Consider the following 27,906-nt stretch of genomic DNA (forward strand, 5'->3'; position numbering starts at 1 on the left):
CTTTTACCCTGAGGCAAAATTTTCCTCACTCAGATTTCCACACAGTAAAAAAAAGGAAGCAAAAAAAAAAGGATATTCAATATAATGATGTTGATAATATTCAGGGAATAGTATATTATATACATTATATGAATATTATCATTATCACTTGGTTAATAATAAACTGCAGGTAGAAATCTGAAAGAGCTCATTAATTACCTGAACGAAAGCTCATTCATCAATTCGGGTATTAAATTGTATCATATTATCATAATCATCATTTTCGTTGACCAAAAATACTCGTAAATTGAAAGTAACGGTAAATAAATAACTCTCTCTCTCTCTCTCTCTCTCATAATTATTACATGTAATCACCATTCTTATCATCATGAAAATCTGAAAATAAGATGAATTCTATTGTTAGAACTTTCTGTTTTCTATCCTCTTTATATCTTAACGTGGGAGTTAAAACTCCCAAGGATACATACATCGATCTCCAAAGAAAGACCAAAATAGTAAGTTGGACATTTCGACTGTCGTGATAATGATGATGGATGAACGAGACACTATCACCATCATTAAGTTGATTAACTTTTTTTCCTCAAATTAACTTAGCCCAGAATTTAAATTCCCTCAGGGTAAAGGTAACATAAGAATATTAGTAGAGAAGCAAAAAAAACACAAGAGAGAAAAAAATTTCAATCTCTTTTTTAATATTATTCATTTCATCTTAAAATTTTCACAACAAAAACGTCTCAACAATCAATACATTTAAATCTAATTAAAATACTAAGACATTGATAATTAAATTAATCTAACGAAGAAAAGAATAAACAAAACTCCAACTTTCTTGTTCGAAACTTTTTTCTCTTCCCAAGAAAAGAAAATAACAAAAAATTCTCATTCAAAGCTCTGGAAAAACATTGTTACCTTTATGGTGATTTAATTTGCTGCCTAATGAGATTCAACCACCGCTGTATAATCAATACAATTAGAGTAAATTGTTATTCTGATACAATCATGCAAACATCATTAATCAACTGTCAAATTGTGATGATGATTAACCTCAACGATTGACACAACATTGATGCTCTTGGTTAAGTGTAACATTTAACTTACGATTTTTTTTCCCTTTCCACCCAAAGGTTGGTGGTTTTCACTGATTCTCATGATCACAATGAACAATATTTATAATAATAATATGATTTAAGTTTGTTCTGATAATATGGAAAAAAAATCGAAGCAATTTCACGCATCAATAATATTCTGTTCAACTAATATCATGAAGAATCAGCATTATCATGAGGAAGAGAAAAAAAATTTTCCTTTTTCTTTTCTGTTACATTTTCTTCATTCAATGTCTCTCTTGCTCTCCCTCCCTCTCTCCTTTTGTTATTACTATCATTCTGTTATATATATATAACTTGTTACCTTGCTATTTTTTACCTTGGTGACTTGAAAATTCATTTCCATCATGAAATTCCGATTCCAAATCATATTTTCAGGTATCACAAAGTTTCATATCTACCTCATTATCTGACTGAACAAGGATGATGATCATCATTAGCAATTGATTCTGATTTACATTGATCATTTAAATTTAGATTATATCACAATTAACATAAGAAGTTAATTAAATTGAGACTTGTTAATGTTATTGTTATCAGAGAGTAATTAACATTATCTTGTAATGATAATTTATTATCATGAAAAAACTAATTAACCGTCAAAATAGCCTTAAGGGTTGATACGATTATCGTATTGGTGTAAACTTATATTGTTAAGGAATGATAAGAAACAATAAATTAACCTAATTAATTAGCCTGAATAATGAGCAATCTGACAGAAACAGACTAATTAATTTAGATTAAATTAACAACTAAACAATTTTTTTACTATTACACCAGACAATAATTAGCATTGTCATTCATCCGATTAGTATGATAATTATGATTTGAAATCAATCCCTAAACCATCATGATCATAATCAAGTTTACCTTGCAAGTTAATTAACCAAACGGTTTAAATTGAGTCTCGTAAACAATTAACCAAATGATTAAAATCATATTACCGGTTAAATTTGCTTCCAATCATATGAATATCACCAATATTTTAATGGATTCATCTTTCATGGTAATGATTCATATTGAGCATCTCAGCTCCATGGTAATTATTTCAGTTCCGTTAAAACACCAAATTGAATGTTGTTAGTTTATCATAAATAATTGTTACACCAGGTAAGAAGATGTTGCCAATTTAATTTCATTGATTAAAAACCAATTACTATTATTATCATCATGAAATATGAAAAAAAAAGTTCCAATGATGAGACAAAGAAAAATTGATTTGATATTTATAACTATTGAAAATGTTCAATGTAATATGTTGATTCCCTGTGGGTATTAACCGGTATTATCCAAAAAATATATTAGAATATATCACTAACGATGATTAAAATTGATTGTATTAGCAATGTTCAATTCAGTTGACAACAACAATCATCTTGATGATAATCATTATATTGATGAAAAGGTGTTTTTATTATTTGTTATACTTTTCAATGAGATATAATGATTACATTGGATCAAGAAACAAAATATAATTCATCGTATTAAATTGTTGTGACTCGGTTGATTGTTGATATTAATTGAGTAGAAATGAAAAACAATCATGATAATATCATGAAAGGATATCTAATGGTCAGATAAAAATCGTTCAATGATATATGAAAAAGTAATAAATTTTACCTGATGATGAAAATCATTTTCTGATCATCTTTTATGTTTCATGATAAATTATTTATTTATGTGTATTTGTTTTAACCCATACACTTTGGTGATTATTATCAACATCGTCATCATGATAATCATAACGATAAAAACATCTCAACCTGAGTAAGACATAAAATGAATTGGAAACAACAAGAAATTATTGTCTTGATGATTCTGATTAATGGCGATAATAAGTGTAAATGTGAAATGATCATCGTCTTAAATTTAGCGCAATGAGGATGATTAAAAATGATGATTAGCAGAAGATGAGGTTGATATTGGCTTAACCTGGTTAATACCTGGTTAATAAGCAGAAATAATAATAACCTTTATCTGTTTCTAGACTATTGTGTCTCTCTATTGTTTACCTGAGTATAAGTACAATATGATATTTTCATTATAAGATATAAATTGTTGAGGTGTATGTACTTATCATTAGGGTGGGTGATGATGATTGTTGTGTTGATGTTGGGAAAGAGTGATGATGGTAAGAAGAATGAGCAAAAAGAAAGATAAATTGGAAGACAGAAGATGAGATGGCAATGATTATCCAGTTTTCTTTTTCGTTCTCGTGACATGGTTAACCCGAGCTCTTAATCATGGTTATTTCTCATAGGAGCGAATGAATGAATGTAGAAGAAGAAGAAGAAGAAGAAGAAGAAGAGAGAGAGAGAGAGAGAGAGAGCTGATGGTGATGATGATGAGTGGGGATGTTGAGCTCATGAAGAAAAACTTATCTTCTTGTTCCAAGAATTTTATTCAATATCCAAAAGCATCGAAAACATTTACCGTTACTTTTATTCTGCAACTTTTTTTTCTTCTTTCTATCTTCCTATTTATCTTCCGTGTCAACTCATTAAATTTGCTTCATTAATCAGGTTATTAGAGGTAATCCAATCAATCAATCAACTCTGTCTTGTTGGTTTCAACAACAATCACTAACAGACAGAGTTTATTGATCAATTATCAACAAAAACCCACAAAGTTGCAAAAAAAATGTTAATCATCATAATTAAAAGTGAAAATATAATCATACTGATGTATTAATAATTGATCAGCTTATAAGATCTCTGTTTTTAATCACATTTTTCTTGTCTTAATCACTTTTGAAATCACTTCGCAATCATTTAACAACTCATAGCTTGTGATCAACAATTAAAATATTCTTCCATTAATATCCCGATTAGAAATGACAGTTTACCAATTGTCAAAAAAAGCGTTTTATTCACAACAATCTCGGACAATCAAGTTAATCATTAGCAATCATTAATGAGCATTAGAATTTCAAATTCTCCAACTCGAACTTGAGCTCGAACTTGAAGTTCTAAATTTAGTTATAAACTGCTAACAAGAATCAAAGGAATTGAAAAAATCGAGAGATAAAAAAGTTTGAAGTTTTTTTTCTTCAAATTGTAACAATTTAATTTAATTTAATTTCTGTTCTCTTTCATATTTTTACAATTTAAATTTGTTGTTGGTAAATTTAATTTAATTACTTTGTTTAAGCTTTTACATTTATTAATATACTTTTTATAATTAGTGTTTTTTTCTGGTAAATTAAATTAAATTTCATCATTGAATTAAACCCGAAGGCAACAAAACATTTAATAATTAATATATTGAAAATAATATAATATTTATAATAATGATAATTAATTGTTATAAATTATAATCATTTGGATATAATTAATTGATAAAATTTTTGACCCTTTCCTGTGTAAATTTATATTAGATCATATAACTGAATTTTAATTGTAATTTAAAGTATTGATAGTTAATTGATTAAGTTTTTTTTTTCCTATGAGTTTTCAAGAGTTAATTGTAAATCAAATTGTTAATTGTTACAAATCATTGTTACTCAGCTTAATATTAGATTTATCAACAATTAGTAATTGTATTAATATTTCGGGCTTATCAGAGTTAATTGTTTACCAAATGATAACAATATTATTAATTAATAACAATCTATTGAATGGTATATACATATTTATATAGTTAATTGTTAGCAATATAATAATTGATTGTATTTACATTTATTTAATATAATTAAAGAGTATATGTTTTGCCATTGTTAACTCAGTCCATTTGGTGAGTAATTAACTTTAATCATCTGATAATATATCAAATAATTAGAAATGAATACCCATTGATATGAGAGAATGAGATAAATGTATTAGATTAGTTGATTAATTTTTAGATGATTAACCTTGTATTCGCAATGATTAAGGATTGTGTCGATTCCCAAATGGTGAATTAAACTGATTATCATTCCCATTCAAAGTCCCTATTGTTAATTGTTGCTGGTCAGTTGATCCAATAATTTATCAGGTAACATCTCATTTGTTTCATGGTCAATGTTGGTTGAATTTGATTCGATTGATTAATTGTTAATTAAAATACTTTATCCACAAAATTTGTACACAATCTATTTCCCCAAGAAATGTTGCTAAAAGAAATAAAGAATCAAATAAATTGGATTAATAATAATAATTTGATTTCGTTGAGAAAATTTTTTTTCTCAATTCATGAGCTTTCAGTTGATCTAATATCTTTCATGATAGATTGTCAAGTTCATCATATAAGATTATCATTTTGTATATTATTGTAATGTTATGATATTGTTATACTTGTCAGTTGATTTGTCAAAAATATTATCATGAAGCCTGAATAAACTTCAATATCAGGAAAATTTTCTGATAAACAATTGCAACTTATCATGCAAAGATTTTCCATCATGATAATGGTCACAAGTGAAACTGGTCAGAATTCATGATCATTATTGTTTTTCTCTGTGAATATTTTACCATTTAAAACTTTTCTAGAATCATTTTTATTATTCTAATAATAACATTAGAATAACAAACTTATCATGGGGATTAAGGTTTTCCACAATTCCATTGTTATGTAAATCTTTCTTTCCAGTCGTTTTCTCTATGATTATTATCAAAACTAATGTGGTTAATAAGGTAAATTGTTATCATTATCATGGTAATGATAATGAGCTTTTTTTATCAGATGAATTATTTATTCATCAATTTTTATCAACTAATCAGTTAATCAGCTTGAAATTTTGTTCCTTTTTCTCGTATTTCCTAAATCCAATTTCGGGTTCACATTTAGAGGTTACTTTTTCATAATTATCTGGATAAATTTCATGAGAGAGAGAGAGACAAATGAAAGTAAACTAATCTTGTAATCATATTTAATCACAATCATTATAAGCTGAGTAAGTCCAGAGTTATTCATGGGAATGTTAACTTTCATGGTTGAAGGTTTAAAACGAAACAATTTTTATAACAATAATCACAAAGTTCAGTTGATAATCAAGAATAGGAATTAATTTAATCGCTCACCATTCCAGTTCCCAATGAATTTAACAGTTTCTCTGATTTAGTTGGTGTTTTTGCTTTTTTAAGACCCACTTTGGTTAGTAATTTATTTGAAGTTTTTCCAGGCGATGATCCAAAGAGACTTGGCGAGGGTGCCGATCCAAAAATGGCCGCAACCGACGATCGACGACCTTTGGTTGGCGAAATCATTGGAACCGGATTAAAATCAATCTTTAATTGAGACGTTTTTGATTCCTAAAGAGGTGAAGTATTTAAAAGATGAAAAAAATGAACGAAAACAGTTATTAATATATTAATAATATGCTAATCAACATAGATAATTATAATTAATGATATAAGTAATTAATGACTTTCACCATCACATTAATTGTTGATCATTTTTTGCTCAATTCTAAGCCAAATCACTTCATATTCAAAATGTATTACAATTACGATATGATTGATAATCATTTATATTTAATCATGATAATGATTAGACTTTGGTGTCTGTGAAAATGTAAAATAAAAGTTTCTTCCTGAAAATCAATTAATTAATTTGATTTTGTTGTTGATTTAATTGGCTTAATCATGTTGCCACCCAAATTAATAATAGTAATACTTAATAATAATAATAAATGATCAGTGATTTAGTTTCAAGTGATTGTTTTTCCTCAGAAAAAAACACCTCATAATTAATCATCGATATTTAATTAAGCTTTCAAGATGCGAAAACTTGATTAACCTTTTGCCTCTTTTACATTACCATCATCTTCTTGATTATGATTTAATTAGGCTAAACAATGACGATCATATTACTGAGTTTTACTTGATTTAGATAATTATCATAATTGTAATCAAAAAGTGTGATGATTAAAAGCATAAAAGTTAATTAATTAATGACAACAGAATAATTTGGATTTCTATTTGATTCAAATTTTTCAGTCTATTAAAGATCATCAATTTTGATTCTCATTTTCAATCAGTAACCAGATTAATCATTAGGACTTTTCTAATTTCATAATTAACTTACCAATGAATCAACGGCTGAACAAAGCATATCATCGGCTGCTCTTGATATTTTATTAGCCACTCGCTTGATATCATGAGGGTTAATTGATGAATGTCGCCGCCGATGGAATTGTTGTAAGTCTTGTAAATTGATTGATGAATGGCGACGTTGATTAAGATTAGTAATCTCGGTTGGATTAATTGATGAATGGCGGCGAGAGGTTAAATTAGACGTAGAATTGACTCGAGCTATACTTCGATTTTCGGCCGTGGTGGGTGAGGAAAGGGCGATCTCAATTCTGGGAATATTAATAGCGTTATCTGAGTGCCGGCGACCCTTCAAATTGGAACCAGGTAAACCCAATAAATTTGCGTTCTCAGGTGATGATGGATCTGAACAGGAAACATCGTCAACTGATATTGACTGACGACGTGACTCTAATTTTAATGTTGGAGGACGTTGAGGATACAATGGATTATTGGGTTGATTAAAGTTAATCTCAATGGGAACTCTGAAAATAGAAAAGAAAAAGACAAACAATTAACTCAATTAATTGAAAGGATTTATTTTGGTTAATTGTTGATCGATTCCGTTAGGAAGAGGGGTTGACAAGGGTACACAGGGAAATAGCTTGAGCTAATCACAAGATAACACTAGTCAGGTTGTTGGTCGTTAAGACCTGGATTAATTATTTCACGGAGTGATGATAATTAAGGTTGGTTAATTAATTAATTAACCTCAGAAGATTGCAGAGTAGCCTTTCGCGTATCTACTCATACAAGTTCGTACAGGATTGATGAAAACCCTTGTAGTTATCTACAAAATTACGTAGAAGTACCAGAGGTAAGAAAGTCGAGAGACTTGTTTAATTGTTATAACAATTAAGACTTAGACACGATAGTGAACTTAATTGAAATTAACTTTATTAAAAAGGGGGAGACAAAATTTAATTGAAAGAACTTGATTAATTAGCAAGTTAATTGTTCAATAATAATTTTCATCTAAAGATGATTAAGACGTTAATCAGTATTTATACTGAATTAAAATGGGGATATAAACAAAGTAATTTGGGGGAAACACTAATCTGGTTAGAACCAACTTTTTCATATAAAAATGGAGTCATTTTAACCGTTTTGGTCACTTATTAAAAGTGTTACCAAGTGGTGACTTATCAGTTATCTCCATAGAGATAAGATTAATTGTTTCTAAAATGAATCATTGTTTAAATGTTGTTCATAATCATTTTGATTGTTTCTAGACAATCAAATTAACTGATTAAATTTGGATTACAATGATAAGAAAATAAAATGATAAAATGTATTCTTAAGAATAAATGAAATTTGAATCAAGAATAGAGAGTCAGGATTTCTACCTTACATTTCCCTGATTTTTGATTAAGATACTCTTTATAATTGAGTAAAATTAAAATGTTATTTTTGAATTTTTTATTCTTCCTTATCCTTGGAATCCTTTGGTTCTTGGGTGGAAGGTTCTTCTTCTTCTTTCTCTTGAGAGATTTTTTCTAATTCAGTTTCCAATTCCGATGGATCGTAATCCGGGGTAAAGTCCATATCACCTAATAGGGCTTGAATTTCATCTTCATGAATATCATCCAGGGTGAATTGTTCAGGACTCATACTGAATTCATTGTTTTCGGGTTCCATTGTTGGTGAATCATTTATTTTGAGTTGATCCAAATTAATTGGAGAAATGTCAACTTGAGATGATTCATTTTCCCGCTTGTGTTCTTCACTCTCAATTAGTTCATCTACTAATTGAATTACTTCCGGGGTGGTATCACAAGTTTCTTTGGAAGTGGTAACAGTTTCTTCATTAAAATCAATTAATGGAATTTCAGGGGAAGATACATTTGGAACTTCATTTGTTTCCATTTCGGAATCTGAAAGTTCTTTTCCACAAATGATTGTATCTTCCGAATCAGTCGAATTTTCTTTTTCTTTTTCTTTTTCTTGGGTTTCGCGCACTAACATAACATTCATAGATGTTTCAGTAAGTGTCGAAGATTCTGAACTACTTGAGGATAAATCAAACATTATATCTCCGGGAAGTTCTCTTCCTCCACGGAAATAAACCCAATTCTCCGGCCATTTAACCTCACCTTGTCTAACTCGGTATCCGTAAAGCTTTAAAAGCTTTAACACTTTTTTGTTATTACCGGTTAGTTTGGAATTTAAATGATGAATTCCATTTTTGATTCGTGTACATAATCGTTCAATTGGTTCCCAATGAGCCATGTAGAGTTGCATAGAAACAAGAGCTTCTATGGCTGGGGAGTGAGCCGATTTTGGAATCGTATATCCTTTAAAAAGGAGAAATGAAATTAATCCCAAATTGGTAGGTTGAGCACTGTAAGGGGAGAAATAATAAGTTAAGTCTCTAGACTTGGGGAGAAGATAATCAATTTCCCATTCATGGAAGTCTAGAGCTTTATAAAAATTGATTAGTCCAGCACCAACTATAATCTCAGCGGTGACTAGATATTGGATAACTTGATCTCTTATCGAGAAGAACGTTTTGGCGTATTTGAGGTCATCACGGGTGAGTCCATGCCAACAAGTATCCATTCGGTCAATTCCAGAATGTTTGACAAACGTTTCATAAACGACATTTTGATTACCATCGACAATGATAATCCAGACTGGTCGAGGATAAAGAACTCGATTACCAGCTCGATTTGGTCCATAGAATCGACAACAAGCCATATTGACCGAAAAAGCCAATAGAGGGTTAGGATGTCTCTTGGTATTTTCACGGATTATATCCATGAATTCATTATCGAGAGGGGGCATGTCGATAGCTGATTTTCTTTCAAAATGATCTGCGGCAACTTTTAATCGATTTTGCCGGGTGATGTCTCTTTGAGTTACTTGAGAGCCTTTAGGCTTTGGTGTTGGTTCACTCAAAGTTTTGAAGCCACGGAAAGAGGTACCGAACCATTGTTTAATGTTCGAGAGAACAAATTTTTGTTTCTCTGGGGTTAACCTCATTATCGGATCAATTCGGTAATATGGGGTATCCATTGACTCAATATCACTAGCGATGCTTACATTTGATGAGTAATGAGAAGGTCGATTTTTTCCATTTGAAAGTCGAAGCCATTCTTCTGATTGTTCGATTAAATAATTTGGAATCCGATTCCATTGGATGGTGGGTGGTCGGATAAATTGGCCTGATTTTTTTCGAGATCCTATGACGGGTTTGAGCCCAGCATTTTGAAGAAATTCTTCCGCTTCATAAATTGGAGCACTGGGGTCATTAAATCTCTTATAAGAGGACCAATAATTTGTTCCAAAATTGGTGTGAGTCCTAATAGCATTTGGAGCACACAAGGGATCATCCGGATAATTTTCCGTTTGATGAGCCATACAAGCCAAAAGTTCTAGCTTAGGTTCAAAGCGTTCCTCTTGATTTTTGGGAGGTAACGGAGTGGCAGTTTTCACATGATGTGGGATTAAATCGGCAACTCGTCTTGGTACCATAGCTATAGCTTGTCTTTTTGGACCTATTTTGAATGGAGGTCGTTCCGGGATATCAACCAACTCTTCCATTAATCCTAATCGACAATTTTTCTCATGTTTAGAGAAGTCGGAAGGTAGGAAAATTTTATTACAATGAGATCGTCTACATTTAAATTGAGCTTGGTTGTAGATCGCGATAGCGATGTTGTCTTTTAGCTCTCCAAAGGTTGGGTAATCGTCACGATTACAAAAAGTAGCGATACATGGAGGGTTAATACAAGGAAATTTGTCCTCAGCTCCTAAAGGAGTTAAATTGAGAGTACTAATAATGTTTTGTATCCACTTGATACAATTTTTACAATACCAAAGGTGACAACCTTGGCATGATTTTGGATCAATGCAAATGTGTTCACACAAGGTGCATCTAATTGTTTCAATTACCTTTTCAATCTCAGCTAAGATACAATGAGATCTTGGCATTCCTCTAGGAATGTCAGGTAGAGAGACTTCATAAATTTCAGGTATTTGAATGAAATTCAAATAAAGTTTTTCTCTTATGAGATTGTGGTAAGTTCTTTTTCTTTCATAAAAGATAGCAGCTTTTACCTCAATTGATTTTTTCACTTCGACATAATGTTCTTCCGAGAGATAATAAGGTAATTGTTTCACAGGAGCTGGAGCGGGATACTCATTTTTGTCCCATAGATAATCATCGGGTCCTGGATATTTTTTATTTACCTTCACGGTTTCTTGAGGAGGTGAATTAAATCTTGAGATTTTTTGTGGTCGTGGCTTGACACTTTCTTTTTGTTTTCTTGAAGATGATGAAGAAGAAGAAGCCACTGATTTTTCAGAGTTCGCTGGTTCCAGAATCACAGTAATACTGTCACATGAACTTGAATTACTTTTATTGAAGCTGATCTTTTCCATAAAGATGATTTCGTCGAACCTTGTTAAGAGAAACAGTTTCGGTAACAGGTGAAGCTAATTTCTTTTTAGAGAAATTATCTTTTATTTCACTTTCAGTTGTTGAGATAACTGAACAGAGAGATGATGAAAGATGTTGACCTGAAGTTGAAGGTACACACAATTCTTCATTGGTAGAAGGTACACAAACTAAAGATTTTACTCTTCTAGGAGTACTCATGATGATGATTATTAATCTTTTAAAAAGATTCACTAAAATAATCAATTGGAGATTTTTGAAACAAATTAATTTTCTTAGAAGGAAATTAAAATAATTAAGTGTCACGAATGATTGCTCAAAAGAAACTGACTTTTTCTTTTGTTCCCTTTGACCATTTAATATATGGTTGATTAAAGGGGGAAGAATCAAAGGGGTATCGTCACTAATAGGTGAGATAAGAACATAAAAAGAATAAGCTTGAGAATCTTTAATTAGTTCTTGACGCCTTTGTCTAGTTAACACTTGATTAGAGTTGACCGATGATAATAAATTTTGTTTGTTACTTATTATCTCTTTATCGGCAGTTAATTTTTTGTTTAATTTAATTGGATTAAAATCAACATTTACTTTTGATTTTAACTCTTCTTCATCGAATTTATCTTGAGATAATTTATCTTTTGATTTGCTTTTTAGAATATCAAAATCATCTTCATCTTTTTGATTATTTTCTGACTCATTTTCTTTTTCATGATCAGATTCATAATCTGGTTCATCCCTGATTTTATGCTTAATTTCCACTGGGAAAGATTCTGGTTCAAGCCAATGTGAAGAATCAACGTCGAAATATTCAGATTTGATTCTGAGCAATTTATTTGACAATTCACCTTTGTAAGGTTTTGTATTGCTAACATTAACTTTGAAACAATCAAAATCTTCTGGATCCATAAGTAACAATGCACCTTTATAATTGGAAATTACCAAAAAAGGTCCTTGATATTTGGGTCTCAACTTTTTGCTAATTTCTGCATTTGTGGAAACATCTTTGAGCCAAACGAAATCGCCAGGGGAATAAGGTGAAGGTTTAGAAATTTCTCTAATTCGATGAATTTGGTAATTTTGTTGAGCCAACAATCTAGCATGAGCTAGTTTTCTCGCCTGATCCAAGGTGAATGGAATTGAAATTTCTAATTCCAAATGATTATCAATTGGGTTCCTTGGTAATTGTCCATAGACAAGAAAGTGAGGGCTGAATCTTGTTATTTTGTGAACCGTCGAGTTGATGGCTTTGATTGAAAGAGGTAAAGCTTGAGTTAACCCTTTCAGGCCGTTCTGTTCAACGTAAGTTCGCAATCTCTCAGCTATTGTTCTATTAGCTCTCTCTACGACGCCTTGTGATTGAGGGTGGTAAGAGGTTGAGATTGAATGTTTGATTCCCCATTCCTTTAGGAATTCGGAAAATTGTTCGCTCATGAAATTTGATCCTTGGTCAGTTTGAATGACTTTAGGATAAGTGTGAGTCGTGAAAAATTCAACTAGAAATTTTTCAACTGTTGAAGTTTTTTGGTTTAACGTCATTTTGGCGTAAACGAATCGAGATAAAACGTCTACAAGGACAAGAATATATTTGATCTTACCCTTTATGTTGATTGGACCCTGTACATCAAGTTCCATTCTCTCAAAGATTTTCTTGGGAATTGGCTTGGGATGAGGATCAACGAATTGACGGTTTAAAGGTTTCGATTTAGCACAAACTTCACAATTCTCACATAACTTTTTGATTTGGTCGAACATATATTTACACCAAAATCTTTGTGCGATTTGCAAATATGTTTTTTCTGTTGCAAAGTGACCTCCTAAGGGAGTTGAATGAAAGTCTTCAAATATTTCCTTGAGGAGTGTAGGGTCAATTATGACTCTTGAATTTTCAGGATTTGCTGAATTAATTCTATATAATAGATTATGTCGGATACGATATCTATTTAGAATTGATGAACATTTTCTTTGAATCAATTCTTTGATTTTTTGGCATTCAGGATCTTGTTCTTGGAATCTCAAAATTCTTTCTTTCCATGAAGGTTTAAGATGAAGTGGATTTCCAGCAATAAAAGCAAAATCAGGAGGATCCTCTAATTTGAATAGAGTTTTAAATGGTTCCTCTAGGCCAAAGTTTATTATATTGAATCCTAGTTCATAATCATCATTTTCGGGAACGAGATAATCAACGGTTAAGAGTCTATCAATGTACTCTTCTTCAGGATCGATTACATCTTTGTCATTCCATTGAGATTGGTATCTCGAAAAGCAATCTGGTCCATGGGTGATTCCTTTCTTGTAAATTACTTTATAGTTGAAAGTACCTAACATTATCGCCCACCTTTGTAATCTTGCATTTTTAAAGTTAACTTTAGGCAAGGTACAAAGCGCATGGTGGTCCGTTTCCACGAGGAATTCAGTGCCTTCTAAATAATGTTCATATTTTTTGACACCAACGAAAATAGCTAATAGCTCTTTTTCGGAGACGGAGTAATGTCTTTGATGCTTGAGCAACTTTTGACTGTAGAAAGAAACAGGTAACCAGTCTTGAATTTCTTCCAAGGGTGTTGAAAGATTGAAAGAAGGAGATTTATCATCTTCTTGTAAAAGTATTCCACCTACGGCGATGTCTGAAGCATCGACAGTTATTTTTCGTCGTAGTTTGGGATTAAAGTGAACCAACATTGTTGTTTCAATTAATGATTTTTTCAATGTATCGAGTGCTTTGCGATCTTCTTTGAGAAGGCAAAATTTTCTCTCTTTAGAGACTAACCGGTAAAGTGGGGCAGCGAGCATTGAAAAGTTCTTGATGTACCTTGAGAAATAATTATAACAACCAAGGATGGACTGTAATTCCTTAACATTCTTTGGATAAGGTAATTCTCTCAGTGCATTAACTTTCTTGGGATCAGGTTTGATTCCATCACCATTTACAATATGTCCCAATAACAAAATTTCGGTATAACCGAAAGAACATTTTTCTGTTTTTACCTTTAGGTTAAATTTTCTGAATCTAGTCAATACATTTCTAGTGTTTTTTAATAATTCGGGCCAAGTTTTTCCTATCACTGGGATGTCATCAAAATATCCTAAGCAGTGATCATAATGGAGGCCATCCAGAACTTTATGAATTAATGTCTGGAAAATGAAGGGAGCTCCTGAGAGACCCATGGGCAACCGTTTGTACTGGTATTTTCCTTCAGGTACAACGAATACGGTTTTGCCTCTTTCTTCCAAGGGAAGTTCAATTTGGTGGTATCCCTGGAAGAGATCAAACATATTGAAATATTTTGCTCCTCTAACAGCTTCGAAGTAATCTTCAATTCGAGGCATGGGAAATTTGGGAACTTTTGAGATTCGGTTTAACGCTCGAAAATCGGTTACCAATCGGCTAGAGCCGTCTGATCTTGGTACCAGAAGAGCTGGTGAACCTCCATCAGCAGTCGACGGTTCAATTATATCAGCGTCTAAAAGGTCTTTAATTGTTTTATTAAAGGCTTTTCTTTTTTCAATAGAACACTGATAAGGCCTTTGATATGGTATTGTTTGTTCTCCAATGTCAATTTCGACGGGGCAAATAGAAGAAGGTACGAAACCTAAATCGGTTCGATGCTGACTAAATACGTCCTTGAATTCTTGGACTAGTTCAAGCAATTGATTTTGTTGATGAACAGTAAGGTTTTGTTCATTCTTGATCTTACTTTTCGAGAAAATCTCCAAGTAGATGAATTTCTTTGGTTTGACGATCGGAACTATCTCATCTAATAAGAGTGCGTTCAGGATCATTACAGTTTTGTAAGCTCTAATCTCTCGAGGTTCGCAAGCTTCAATAAGAGAAAAGTTTCTCTCAGATTTGGGGATATCTTCGAGGATATGAACGTTAGCTGTTGGTCTCATGTTCACTGTTGATTTCAATAGATCTTCAGTTTCTGAACATGTACAAAATCTAAAATTAAATTCGGGTCTGTGAAAAGGTCCTTTAGGGTATTCTCGTGCGGAGATTTCATACGAGGCACCATCGGAATCAATGACCAAATAGAAAAGATGTAAGAATACATTTCCTATTAAGAGAATTGGTTCGAAATCTTTAGCAATTTGTATCTTAAGTAGTCGAACGTGATCCATGTCAGGATGTTTAATTGCAGCATAGGCAAATCCAATTGCTTCGATGTTGGCAGCGATACCCTTAATCGGTTTACGACAATGAACGATATCGACTCCAAGTCGTTTGGCAACATCATAATCCATGACTGAAATAGTCGCACCTGTATCCAGGAGAACACGATATTTTTTGATAAATTCTCTTTTGGGTGAGAAACAGTTGAATTGCACCAATGCAATATATTCCAGATTTATTCCATCCAATTGAGTTAAAGTTGGAATTTCGTCAACTTCATTCTTTGGAAAATTTCCGAGAGTCCAGGCAAACTGTTGCGGTTGACATGCTTCAGGCATAGTAGGTAATTTCTCCACTGGATAAAGTGACCGTTTGAACAGTTGCTGTCTCTTCTGAAGATTTTCCCTTTTCAGGAGGACTGGAAGTTCGTGATCGACAATTTTCCTCGGTGTGACCGAATCGATGGCATTTTGCATCTTATCGTGGGTCTTGTTTTTGAGGATTACTTGAATCATCACTTTTAGGTGAAGTGGAACATTAGGTTTAGAACCTTTTGTTTGTTCACTTTATTTTGTTCAATTGAAGCTTCTTTTTCTTTTGCTTCAACGTATCTCCGTAGAGAACATCATGAACTTGTTCAAGGTTATGGTTTGCACCACGAAGAAGAACTTCAGTTCTAGCATCAGGGGCTAAATGAGTTAATACTTCATGCAAAAAGACACGATCAGTTATATCACCACCAAGTGATTTAAGAACTTTATCTTTTAAGTCTGATAACCATGCGGAAGGAGGCACATCATACTTATAAGTACAACCTTCGAGTTCGTAAAATGCACTCATTCTCATAGAGGGAGAATCAAGTTTTTCTTGTAATTTAGACAAGAATTCTTGATAATTGTTAATATTTTTATCAAGAGTTTCTGCAAGACAAAGCATTTCATGCGCTAAACCTTTTCGGAAGCATCTAAGTCTCACGTCATCGGACACATTTTCTTGTGATAACCGAGATTTGGTTTTGTTGAACCAACTCAACATATCTTCACCACGATGAAACTCTGGGACCTCTGGGTCACGTTTCATCGCAGCAGCGATTCGTTCACCAAAAGCAAGGAGTTCACCAGGTTGTAAAGATGGTTGTGATGGTGGAATATTAGGCTCAAGCCTATCATCACCATCGATGAGGGTTGATTCGGAGTCGTAAAATTCAGCTCCATTTTCAATTAAAATGGTTTTGATCTTATTAAATGTACTCAATGGTAGGTTAATAGATCTAATTTCGTGAAGAGGAAATTGAACCAATTCATCTATGTCTCTTCCAAGACGTAAGATGATTATTTGTATTTCGTTTTCGGTTAGTCCTTTTACACGACAATCTTGAATCCATGAGGGAATCTCTAAAGAGGTAACGTCCCCAAGGGTTAATTGTTCAATTTCTGAGTTAGAAATTTCAGTACCATCAACCATGAAGTTGGTTTTAATGGCTTCAAGTAGCTTTTTAGTTAATAAGCTTGGTATTGTTTTCTTGACTTTCCATTGAGATAGAATTTGCATTATCTCAGAATGTGCAAGGTCAGAAATACAAGTACACATTTTTCTGGTGTGTGCTCTAGTACTCATACGTGATGATGTACTGAAGGACACAAGTTTGTTTCACCAATCCTGCCTGGGTCGCCAAGTGAAAGTTTATTTTGGTTAATTGTTGATCGATTCCGTTAGGAAGAGGTTGACAAGGTACACAGGAAATAGCTTGAGCTAATCACAAGATAACACTAGTCAGGTTGTTGGTCGTTAAGACCTGGATTAATTATTTCACGGAGTGATGATAATTAAGGTTAATTAATTAATTAACCTCAGAAGATTGCAGAGTAGCCTTTCGCGTATCTACTCATACAAGTTCGTACAGGATTGATGAAAACCCTTGTAGTTATCTACAAAATTACGTAGAAGTACCAGAGGTAAGAAAGTCGAGAGACTTGTTTAATTGTTATAACAATTAAGACTTAGACACGATAGTGAACTTAATTGAAATTAACTTTATTAAAAAGGGGGAGACAAAATTTAATTGAAAGAACTTGATTAATTAGCAAGTTAATTGTTCAATAATAATTTTCATCTAAAGATGATTAAGACGTTAATCAGTATTTATACTGAATTAAAATGGGGATATAAACAAAGTAATTTGGGGGAAACACTAATCTGGTTAGAACCAACTTTTTCATATAAAAATGGAGTCATTTTAACCGTTTTGGTCACTTATTAAAAGTGTTACCAAGTGGTGACTTATCAGTTATCTCCATAGAGATAAGATTAATTGTTTCTAAAATGAATCATTGTTTAAATGTTGTTCATAATCATTTTGATTGTTTCTAGACAATCAAATTAACTGATTAAATTTGGATTACAATGATAAGAAAATAAAAATGATAAAATGTATTCTTAAGAATAAATGAAATTTGAATCAAGAATAGAGAGTCAGGATTTCTACCTTACATAATTGCGATCTCAAATTCTAAATATATCAAAACATTCAATTTCATTGAGTAATCAATCTTTACTTTTTTCCTTATTTACACTTTGATTATTATTACCAAACATTTAAACATATTCGTAGTTATCATTAGTTGGACACATTTAAGTTTATCCAATTTTATCAAACATCACAAACTAAATCAAGTTATTCAGAAAAAGTGTCAAAATGCCTTTATTTTTCCCTGACACGATGAAATATAAATAATAATCTTAATTGTTGTAGTTAATAAAATGAAGAAACTATTGGCAAGTTTAAAATTCAAATATTTAATGCTATTTGCTTCTTGGATTTTGATTCAATTTAGTTAAAAATGATTAAGATTTTCTTAAAATAATTCAAGTGTAGTTATACAGGTGAAAAATGGTATTACTTTCCTAATTAAACTGAAAATTGTTGAAGAAAAAGGGAAAATAGTTAATTAAGACTTTTTCAATCGACTTGGACGAAGTTTTCGGCTGTGAACTTATCGAAAAAAAGTTCTAAAACTATTGAGACTAGTGGTTTCTATAGATTTGTAGCCTATTCCACTGATATTCTCGCTTTTTTCTGTTTTTTTTAAAGAAAAATTCTTATTCGTACAAATACTTGAATCTTTATGAAAGTTTATTCATAGTTTTTCCTTTGTTCCGATTTTCATCATGAATCTAATGTGATTCAGGGAGTTGATGGCGATAATCTTTAAATAGATATGAATAATAAGGAAGCCATCATGGTAATAGATAAGAGCTCTTGAAATAAATTGAACTCTTCTGCTCTCATTTTGAATAATACTCAAGATTAACATTGAGCACAAAGTCAATGGTTATTATCGGTTTGAATTTTCTTCAGCTTCTGCTAAATGAAAATTGATAATTAATTCATTAGTTTATTGCAATCTATTGAAAACCTATTAAGTAAATGTAATCATGAACCCAGAAGATTATAAGACTTCAACAATTAAATTGAATAAAATGATTGGTCAAGGACTAAAAGTTTCTCAGAAGTGACAATGTAATTAAATAAATGTCAGTTTTAATTACAATTAACGGGATCTGATTGTTAGTTAGAGACTGGAAACTTAATGAGCCTAATCAAGATCAATTAGAGTAATTAACTTTATTTTCACTCACTAATTGGAATGAAATTTGCCTCAAGCTTTTGCAAAAAGTTGCATTCAGTTTTCTGACCAGCCATCCATTCAATATCAGAAATAATCAACTAATTATGGATGAGATTCCATGGATTCAGATATTTATTTGGTGTTGAACAATTTCATGAGTTAACACTCCAACCAGAAGCAAATATAAACCAACAATCAAAGATCTGTTCACATTAGATTAGCATTGATCTGACACTTTCAACAATCAATTGATAAATTATTGATTAAAACCATTGGTTAACTTATTTTCTGCAGGTGAATTAAAATGGATGTTAAATCTTGTTCAATTTCACCTTTACCGATCATGAATCCATTTCCAGATAACATTTATCTTCAGTTGAAAGGCTTTTATTGATGAAAAAATTTTCAATCAAAAGTTTATATTCACAATCAAATAATCAAACTAAATAATTCAAAACAAAATCAAAATAAATATCTGACATGAAACAATCACTAAGATCATTTGAAATTGAAAGTTATGGGAAAAAACTTCATTTTCAAATCATCCTCTATTTCTAGAAGAGGTAACATCAATTAGAGTGATTGAAATCATGAAAAAAACTATCGTATAAAAGATTTGATTACTTATCAATCCTCTCAATATGATGAACACTGACTTAACAACCGTTTATTTATCACGATAGTTTTAATTTTCTGTTGCAATAAGCTAAATGACTTGAGACTCCGTTCTAATATCTATCAAATCAAATCCATCAATTTCCATGCATCATAAGTTCATAACATCAACATGGTGATGAATACAAGGTGTTTCTTGTAAAAATATCAAAAATAAAATCTTATGAATTTACTAGTCAATGGCAATTATTAACGGAAAATGTGAACCATCAACCAGCCTCCACCCACTCCGAAGTCGTTTCTAACCAATCCATAAAATTCCAACGTTAGTATTACAAAAAGTCGGATAGTGTTCTCGGTGTCCGAAGTATCTACCGGCACTAAGACTTCAACAAATGGATGGAAGAAACTTTCGAAATTAACACTTATTACTAAATTAGAGTGAGGTTTTTCATTTGTTCCATGACAAATTGTTCAATAATTATTGATATTGCATTTAAAGTTAATTACAGATTTTACTCTATGATAATCATGTTAGTAACTTTTTTGTCAATCAATTCAACGAAATGACTAACAAAAAACAAAGCATTCATAATAGTAGTAAAGAATACGGATGATGCACCCGGAAACTGGATTTTCTCCCGAAAGTGGGAGAAACTGAGCAAGTGGTGGAGAGATACCTGTGGAACTTCAACAGTGGGTGAAGTAGCCTGGGCATCATCCGGTGGGAACAATTTTCACCCGTTTTGGGTGGAATTTTTGCTTAATAAAGTACCTATTAACCGGAAGTTCCGGGAGAAAGAATTAAACTGTATTTTCAACGGGTTTTTGAATAAAAGGGAAGTGATGAAAGGTTAGAAAGACAGTTATGATGGTTCTTTTGCTTACGTTGGTGATTATTGTGGTTGTATTAGTTCTTTTATTGTTTCGGGTGTTTTATTTTGATAATTTAAAGTATGGAAATGTTACCCTTGCCTAAGTATGAAATTGTGAATATTGTTTCATTATGGAATATAGATCCGGTTGTTATAAATGTGGACAAAACTAAAAGACGGAAGAGGTTTAATGCTGAAGTTGTACGTAGGAAAGAAGGAGCTTGGTTTTTGCATCTGGTAAAGTAACAGCAACGGGTTTTACTGATGTATCAACAGCAGAGCTGTCTTACAAGAAGTATATCCGAAAGAATGGTATCATTTTCAGGTTGTGTAATATAATCAAATACAGATCATTAATTATACTTTTAATACGAAAATTATGATTGATACTGATGCGGATACAACTTATGAACCGGAAATCTATCCTGCAGTTTACATAAAGATAAATAAGGTAACTTTGATTTATTATACGACTGGATCGTTGATTATAACTGGTGCTAAAGACCAAGAACAAATTGAAACCTGGGTCATTATGGTTGCTGATAGTGACTTAATTAAGCAGCAGATCCTCTTAACCGATTCCAGAATCAGAGATATTGGTGGTGTTTGTGAGTCTACCATGGACCAGGCCGAGGACATTTCCCGAAGACAAAAGACCATGCATTTGCGGTGCTTTGAGTATCTGACCTCAATTCGAGAGAATATTATCGCTCGGATCGACTCTACTTTTGAGAGCCAAAAGTTTGACCTGTAAGGGCTTCGGGAAGCTAAGCTAAGCTTTTTGATCGAGCAAATGATTACTTGCTCGAAGAAATAAATTGTTTAGCAGGTCACCCTAATATTTAAATCCTTTGCAATGATTGAAAATTTCAAATATTAATTTGCATAATTGCAACATTTTCAAATTAAAAATTTAACCACAAAAAAAAGAACAAATTTTTCATTGCAATAATATGTATTCACTGCAACATGCAAAAGAATAAAAAATCACAAGGTTTTCTAACATTAAAACAGTTAATAAAAATTAATCATTCGGTAAAAAAGAAAGAAAAAAACTTCACTTTAATCCGGAGAAAATAACGAAAAATTCACCTAAATCGGGTAAAAATTGTTCCCACCGGATGATGCACACGGAAACTACTTCCACCCACTGTCCGAAGTTCCCACCGGAAGTCTTGGTTTCACCAACTTTGATCAGTTTCTCCCACTTTTGGTGATCATTTGGTTCTCTTACAATTAACCAAAAACCTTAAATTTTCATTAATAATTTAGCTCCAAGTAAACTTTTCGCACACACGATAATTTTGATGAAATCATTACAATTAAGACATAAATAGGATATCGTTAGAAAGATAATTAAACACAGAATCGATAACATACTATCATTAAATGAGTTGATTAGTCTTTGAGATATAGTATAACATTTGGTCGATTCCAACAATTAAGTTAATCATTTTCTTAATTACTTTCATCTCTTTCTTTCTAACCTAACCATTATTTTATATTATTATTATTATTAATTACTAATAATTATTGAGATGATCAACCAACTAATGACCATCCCTATCCATTAGTTGATCGACAAAGGTAAACTGTTTACCATTTTACTTATTCTTTTCTTTGTGCCCCAAATTGTCACTCACGTTACTCTCTCTCATCTTATCTTCTCTCTCTCTCATCTCCTCTCATTCTCACATACACACACAAACAACATTTCAACCGCCAAAATAACTAAAACCCAAATATTGACCAATTGGGTCATTTGATTCAAATCTTTGTAACGACCAATCCACAGTATTTAAACCGAACCCAAAAATAAACCTCGTCTTTAGTTGATGACAATTGAAGATAACATCTTCAGTATTTTCATTTTCTTTGTTTGAATCATGTTTTCTCTTATAAAAAGAAGAAGATAATTTGATAACAGTTTGATTAGATTTAATTGTGTTTTTCCAACTAAAACCAACACTTTTCAACCTCTGATAATAATCTAAATGTTGTCCATTCTTATAGAAATTGAGCAAAAATTAATGCTCATGTTGATAATCAAGCCAAAGTGTACGAAAATGTACCAATTGAAACGACTGGAAAAACACCCCGATCGAAAATCGAAAGGATTTGAAAAGATCAGTTGGCAAATTATTCATGTTGACCCATAACGAAATTGTAAATATTAATAATAAGTCTCTTACAAAATGTAATGTCAAACACCTACCTACACACATCATCGCTCTCCTTCCTAACGCTCCGCTTGTCTCAGATCAATCGATTAAAGTTGATATTGTTGATCCAGGAGAATTTTTTTTATTAATTGTTGATTATTATATTATATATTATATTTTTGAGTATTTAGCTTGAGCTTAATACCAGCAGTTTACTGTATCATTTTAATTATAATTTGTTCTATTTGGGGGGGGGTATTTTGACCTGCTTTAGATTTATTTGCATGACTTTTACTCGCAAAATCGTTAATCAAATCAAAATTAATGAGAGTTAGATCATTCTGTCTCGAGCTATTTCCGATAACTTTAAGACAGAATGTTCTAAACTTCACAAAGTTTAGATTTACGAAGTTTAGATCAACTTTAACTCATGAGAAAGTGTTAAAAAATATTCTAGCTAAAATTTTATATGAAGATGAATAATAAAATGGATAATTAATTCTAAAAAAATTCAAAAACTGCTGAGCTTTGGATCATGAAATGAGCCAAAGCCAGCAGTTTATTACTACTTACCTTTTATTTGAAACAAAAAGTTAATATGATTAGCCACATTATTTTTGTGGGTTTAAAACCAGAACTTTTAATGATTTTGTTTAATACCATATTGATAATGTCAAGGTGATATTGTCAATTGAGAATTAGTTTAATTAATGATTTATATCAACATAAGAAACCAATCGGAATTATGATTAACCATTAATATAAATAACCTTTAGGTTCAACCAACTCGAAATCAAACAAAAGAAGTCAATTTGGGGAATGACCATTATCATGGATTAAACATCATCTTAATCATCATTAATGGTTTGTCAACCACTTTCATTTATCATTATACTGACCATCGTCATTATCATCATCTTGGTCATCATTTTTATCAATTGATTTTATATCAATAGCCGCAGATCAACTGATTACTTCATAATAACTTTTTCTTCCTGATCTGATTTTTGTTTGTTGGTCAATTTTTTTTCTTGTAATAATAATGATTACATGAAAATGGACAATAGTTCAATCATTAACCTCAAAGTTTAACCAATTAAATTATAAGGTGAACAAAATTTACTCCCTCAGGTAGATAATAACTCAAAATCCATCATGAATCTTGTTAAGCATATAAATGACATTAAACTCATCAGCTACAATAATAATTTTAATCTGATTTATTTGATTGTTTCATTAAATTGATTGACATAGTCGATAAGGTAATACAAACTTTTCAGCTCAGGTCAATGGGTCAAAGTATTGATTGTTATTGGACATTCAAGCTTAAGACATTAAATCTGATCACCAGAACTTTTTTAAACTCATAACATTAAATTTCAAGTTTATATTGATCAACAGTTGATCATAATCAAATTGTCTACCTAACGAAAACAACAATGGTTCAAATCTTAATGACACTGTTAACATTTGTTTATTGTTTGATTGTGATTACAGAAAATTAGATTTATAAGGAGAAAGAAAAACTCTATTATTGAATATAAGGTGAAAATGTTGAAATTTTCTGTTCAATTTCAATCGGATTTACCAACAATTTGGCATGATTCACTATCGGTAATCACAATCACCATTATCTTCATCCTGTTTATCTGCACCATCATTATGTTACAAATCCGTGATGATGTTAAATTAATATCAAAATGAAAAAGAGAAATAAAGTTCCAGAGTAGATGTTGAATCCAATGAAAATTACTTTCACTTGCAACCTCGTAATAAGATAATCAATGTGTTCAGTTTTTATTGAACAGAGAAAGAGAGAATTGTTATCTAATAGATAGACAGAATTTTAGAGAAAAAGAGAATAGAAAATAAAGAGACAACGAGGATGATGATAAAAGATTCTAAAGTATTAACATAATGGTTCATTTCTTTTCTCATTTTCTTCTATCATAATCATCGATAGATCATCAAATGATGAGGATGCAAAAAGTAAACATGCAATTTTATCCAAGGAAATTCAACACGAAAAAGAAAACAAAAACTGGATAATGATGAACAACAAAAGAGGAATAAGAAAATAAGCAAAATATTGTCATCATCATCAACACTTCTAGTTGATGATTGTTTTCCAGAAAACGTTAAACAATAAGCATGATGCTGAAAATCCCATAAATCACAACTTTATTTTCAATTGAACTCATCACATCAATCAGAATCGTGAGTTGGATAATCAAGGTGAAAGAAAACAATTGATTTATCTGACTGTATGTGTCTCTTGTTGTTTACCTGTTCACCTTGAGTAGTCGGTGGGTGTGAGGATTACATGTACAGTTGATCATGTTGATTATTTTCGTGATCAACGTGAGAATGAAATTAGAGCTTGAAAAGTTTTCTAGAGCAAAAAAAACTTACGAATATTGACTTAGCTTGTAACATGATCGAGAGTTTAAATACTAAGCCTCGTAAAACTTATCGAAATACATGTTTAACTTGTCCAACTCTTTTTAGAACTTGTTGTCTTGACTATTATTATCGTTCTAAAATTGGTTGTAAGAGAAAAGGATGCAAAATTATCTGACCTTTTTATCACCTTCTCGATCAACTTATGTACTTCACTTCATTTCGATCTCATAAGATCAAATATCATTCGATGTGAAAAAAACAGGGTAACATAAGATTCTGATGCTGACATAATCTCTGATGGATTGTTTTACCTTTTTTTATTCCCTGTAAACATGATGAAAGTTTCTATTTACATGGTGATGAGAACACAAAATTCATGAGATTTCAAGATGATGAAAAAGGAAAGAGAATAGAAAAAAAAATTCTAAATCGAAATTGAAATGAAATGTCAACATATAACTAATCAGAATTTAGATAAAAACAATGATGATGATGATGATTCTTATCATCATCTTTATCTTCATCATGATAATATTAAAACAAAAAGTCATCATCATGTTGATATTTCCATCAAGTTAAGATTTTTACATTAAGTAAGTTTTGTATTTTTCTCATTTTCTTGCTTCTATTTTTATCTCAATCCTAAAGTTTCATGATAGACTTTGAATAATGTTCCAACTTTCCCTCTCCATAGTCTGATAATCATTATCAAGTTATTTATCAATGGTAGAACCATAAATCTGAATTATCTGGGTACAAAAAGTTCACCAGAACTCATCTTTATCTTCATATACTCAATGGGTGAAAAGTCATCTCTGACATGATATGAAACAAAAAGGTAAACCTGAAAAAACCCACAGAGTAAAAGTAATGGTTCAGTGATACATGTATGATAATATGTCATTTTTGCTTCCAAAGATATTGAAACATATGTAATAATAACACTTTTAGAATATATCTCAATCTTATTTTCACTCCCAGTTCACTTTTTTCACCGTCTATCATGTAACATCAACTCATAACTTTGGGTACAAATTGATATGCATTAGAATTGATAATGATTTTTAAGAAGAGATTCAGATGAGCAAAATTCATAGGGTTTTATGTCTTTTATCACCGGTGGATATTTTATTTAGATTGAACTTTACTGAATTCTTAAAGGTGAAGGAAAGTATTGCAAATGGTGAGAGTTATTGATATTATATTAACATCTTCTTCAATTGAATAGCTTGAGGTATTTTTGTATTTTCTGTTATCATTAGGAACTTTTTCCTCTCTCTCTCTCTCTCTCTTCCCTTCATTTTCTTACTTTTATTTGATTTCTCTCATGATGCTAATGATAAGAAGAGATAAAAATCAATTCCAACGGATAGAAACATAATGTTTATCAAGGTGAAAATGTTTTTCTCACATAAATCTCTTCATTATTGGAGTGAGAAAGATTTTCAAAATGGTCGATTTTATGGATAAAACATTAGTAAGGTTTTCTTTTTCTACCAGTTCGATGTTGCAACCGAATCTAGTTTTCACTTTTCACTAGAGACTTTTTCATCATCATTCATACATATGTTCAAACGAAATCGATTTTGACTAAGTTTCATTTTAAATGATTTTTAAAATACTTGAAATATGGATAAAAAGTTCAGAAGTATGAACAGATTATCATGAAACAATTGAAGGATAGAGAATCTCAATCTGTTATCTGTATCATGAGCTTCAAATGCAAGGCAAGGGAAGAATCGAGTTTTTTTTTTGAAAGAAAAAAATGAGATACCATGTAACTTTAGGTAACAAAATGCTGATGAGCAGGAGATGAATGTATATTCAGGTTTTTTATCATGAAACTTCATGTAGAGAGGAAAATGTAAAATTGATGATAAAACCTTGATTCATTTCAATGAAAATAAAAACTCCCCATGAAGACTTAGTCTGTTTTTGTTACTATTTCAGACTCTGATCAATGATTTCAATCATTTGTGTAGGTTTACAATTCACTTTGATTAAATTTGATTGTTGGAGAGCTGATTAAATAGCCAAAGATATTATATAAAGTTGACCAAATAAACTTGAAATTGATTGAATTGAATAAGAAAAAGATAAAAATTTTATTATCGGAATCAAGATTTTTAAACTTACATGGGAATGAAAAAAAATCAGTTTAAAACTCAACAGTTATACTTGATCTCAATTCTGTAAAATATTATTCAAAAGGTATTCAAGTGTATCAAGAGTAAAAATCATCTCTGAAAACTTTTCAAGAATTGCCTTTGAATATAAACATGATGATTTTCATCAAAGAAATGGATATATGAGTGGATATTGAGCTGAAATTTAATCTAAAACGATTCATGAAATCACATTTCAAATAGTCATGAATCTAAGTGATATCTTGACCAATGGTCAATATTTGAGTTGATAAATTTTCATCCATGATTATTGTTATCTGATAATCTCACAAAAGACTCATAGTATTACAGGTATATGATTACATTATGAAGCTTTCAATTTTATTAGCAATTAACTTTGCATGGAATTGAATCTTGAATATCATGTTGAATGTTTGTTTTTAGTTTCTTAGATTAACTTCCGTTTTTTGTT

The 27,906-nt window shown here is 31.2% G+C and overlaps 1 protein-coding gene across 2 annotated transcripts in view; it reads right to left on the reverse strand.

The window, feature by feature from the left end:
* Window positions 1-4,230: 4,230 nt before the first annotated feature.
* Window positions 4,231-27,906, reverse strand: part of LOC128394141 (uncharacterized) — a 55,164-nt gene continuing 31,488 nt past the window's right edge. The window contains exons 5-7 of one of the 2 annotated variants that reach the window (XM_053354406.1): window positions 7,110-7,599; window positions 6,104-6,334; window positions 4,231-5,196 (exon numbers count right to left, since the gene is read on the reverse strand). In XM_053354406.1, coding sequence (XP_053210381.1) covers window positions 5,176-5,196; window positions 6,104-6,334; window positions 7,110-7,599 — 742 coding nt within the window. In that variant the 3' untranslated portion in view covers window positions 4,231-5,175. The remainder of the gene's footprint in view (window positions 5,197-6,103; window positions 6,335-7,109; window positions 7,600-27,906) is intronic. The other variant, XM_053354407.1, reaches the window with a different exon arrangement.

The sequence above is a fragment of the Panonychus citri genome, unplaced genomic scaffold (assembly GCF_014898815.1).
Source record: "Panonychus citri isolate SS breed McGregor unplaced genomic scaffold, ASM1489881v1 Contig00139, whole genome shotgun sequence".
Lineage (NCBI taxonomy): Eukaryota > Metazoa > Arthropoda > Arachnida > Trombidiformes > Tetranychidae > Panonychus > Panonychus citri.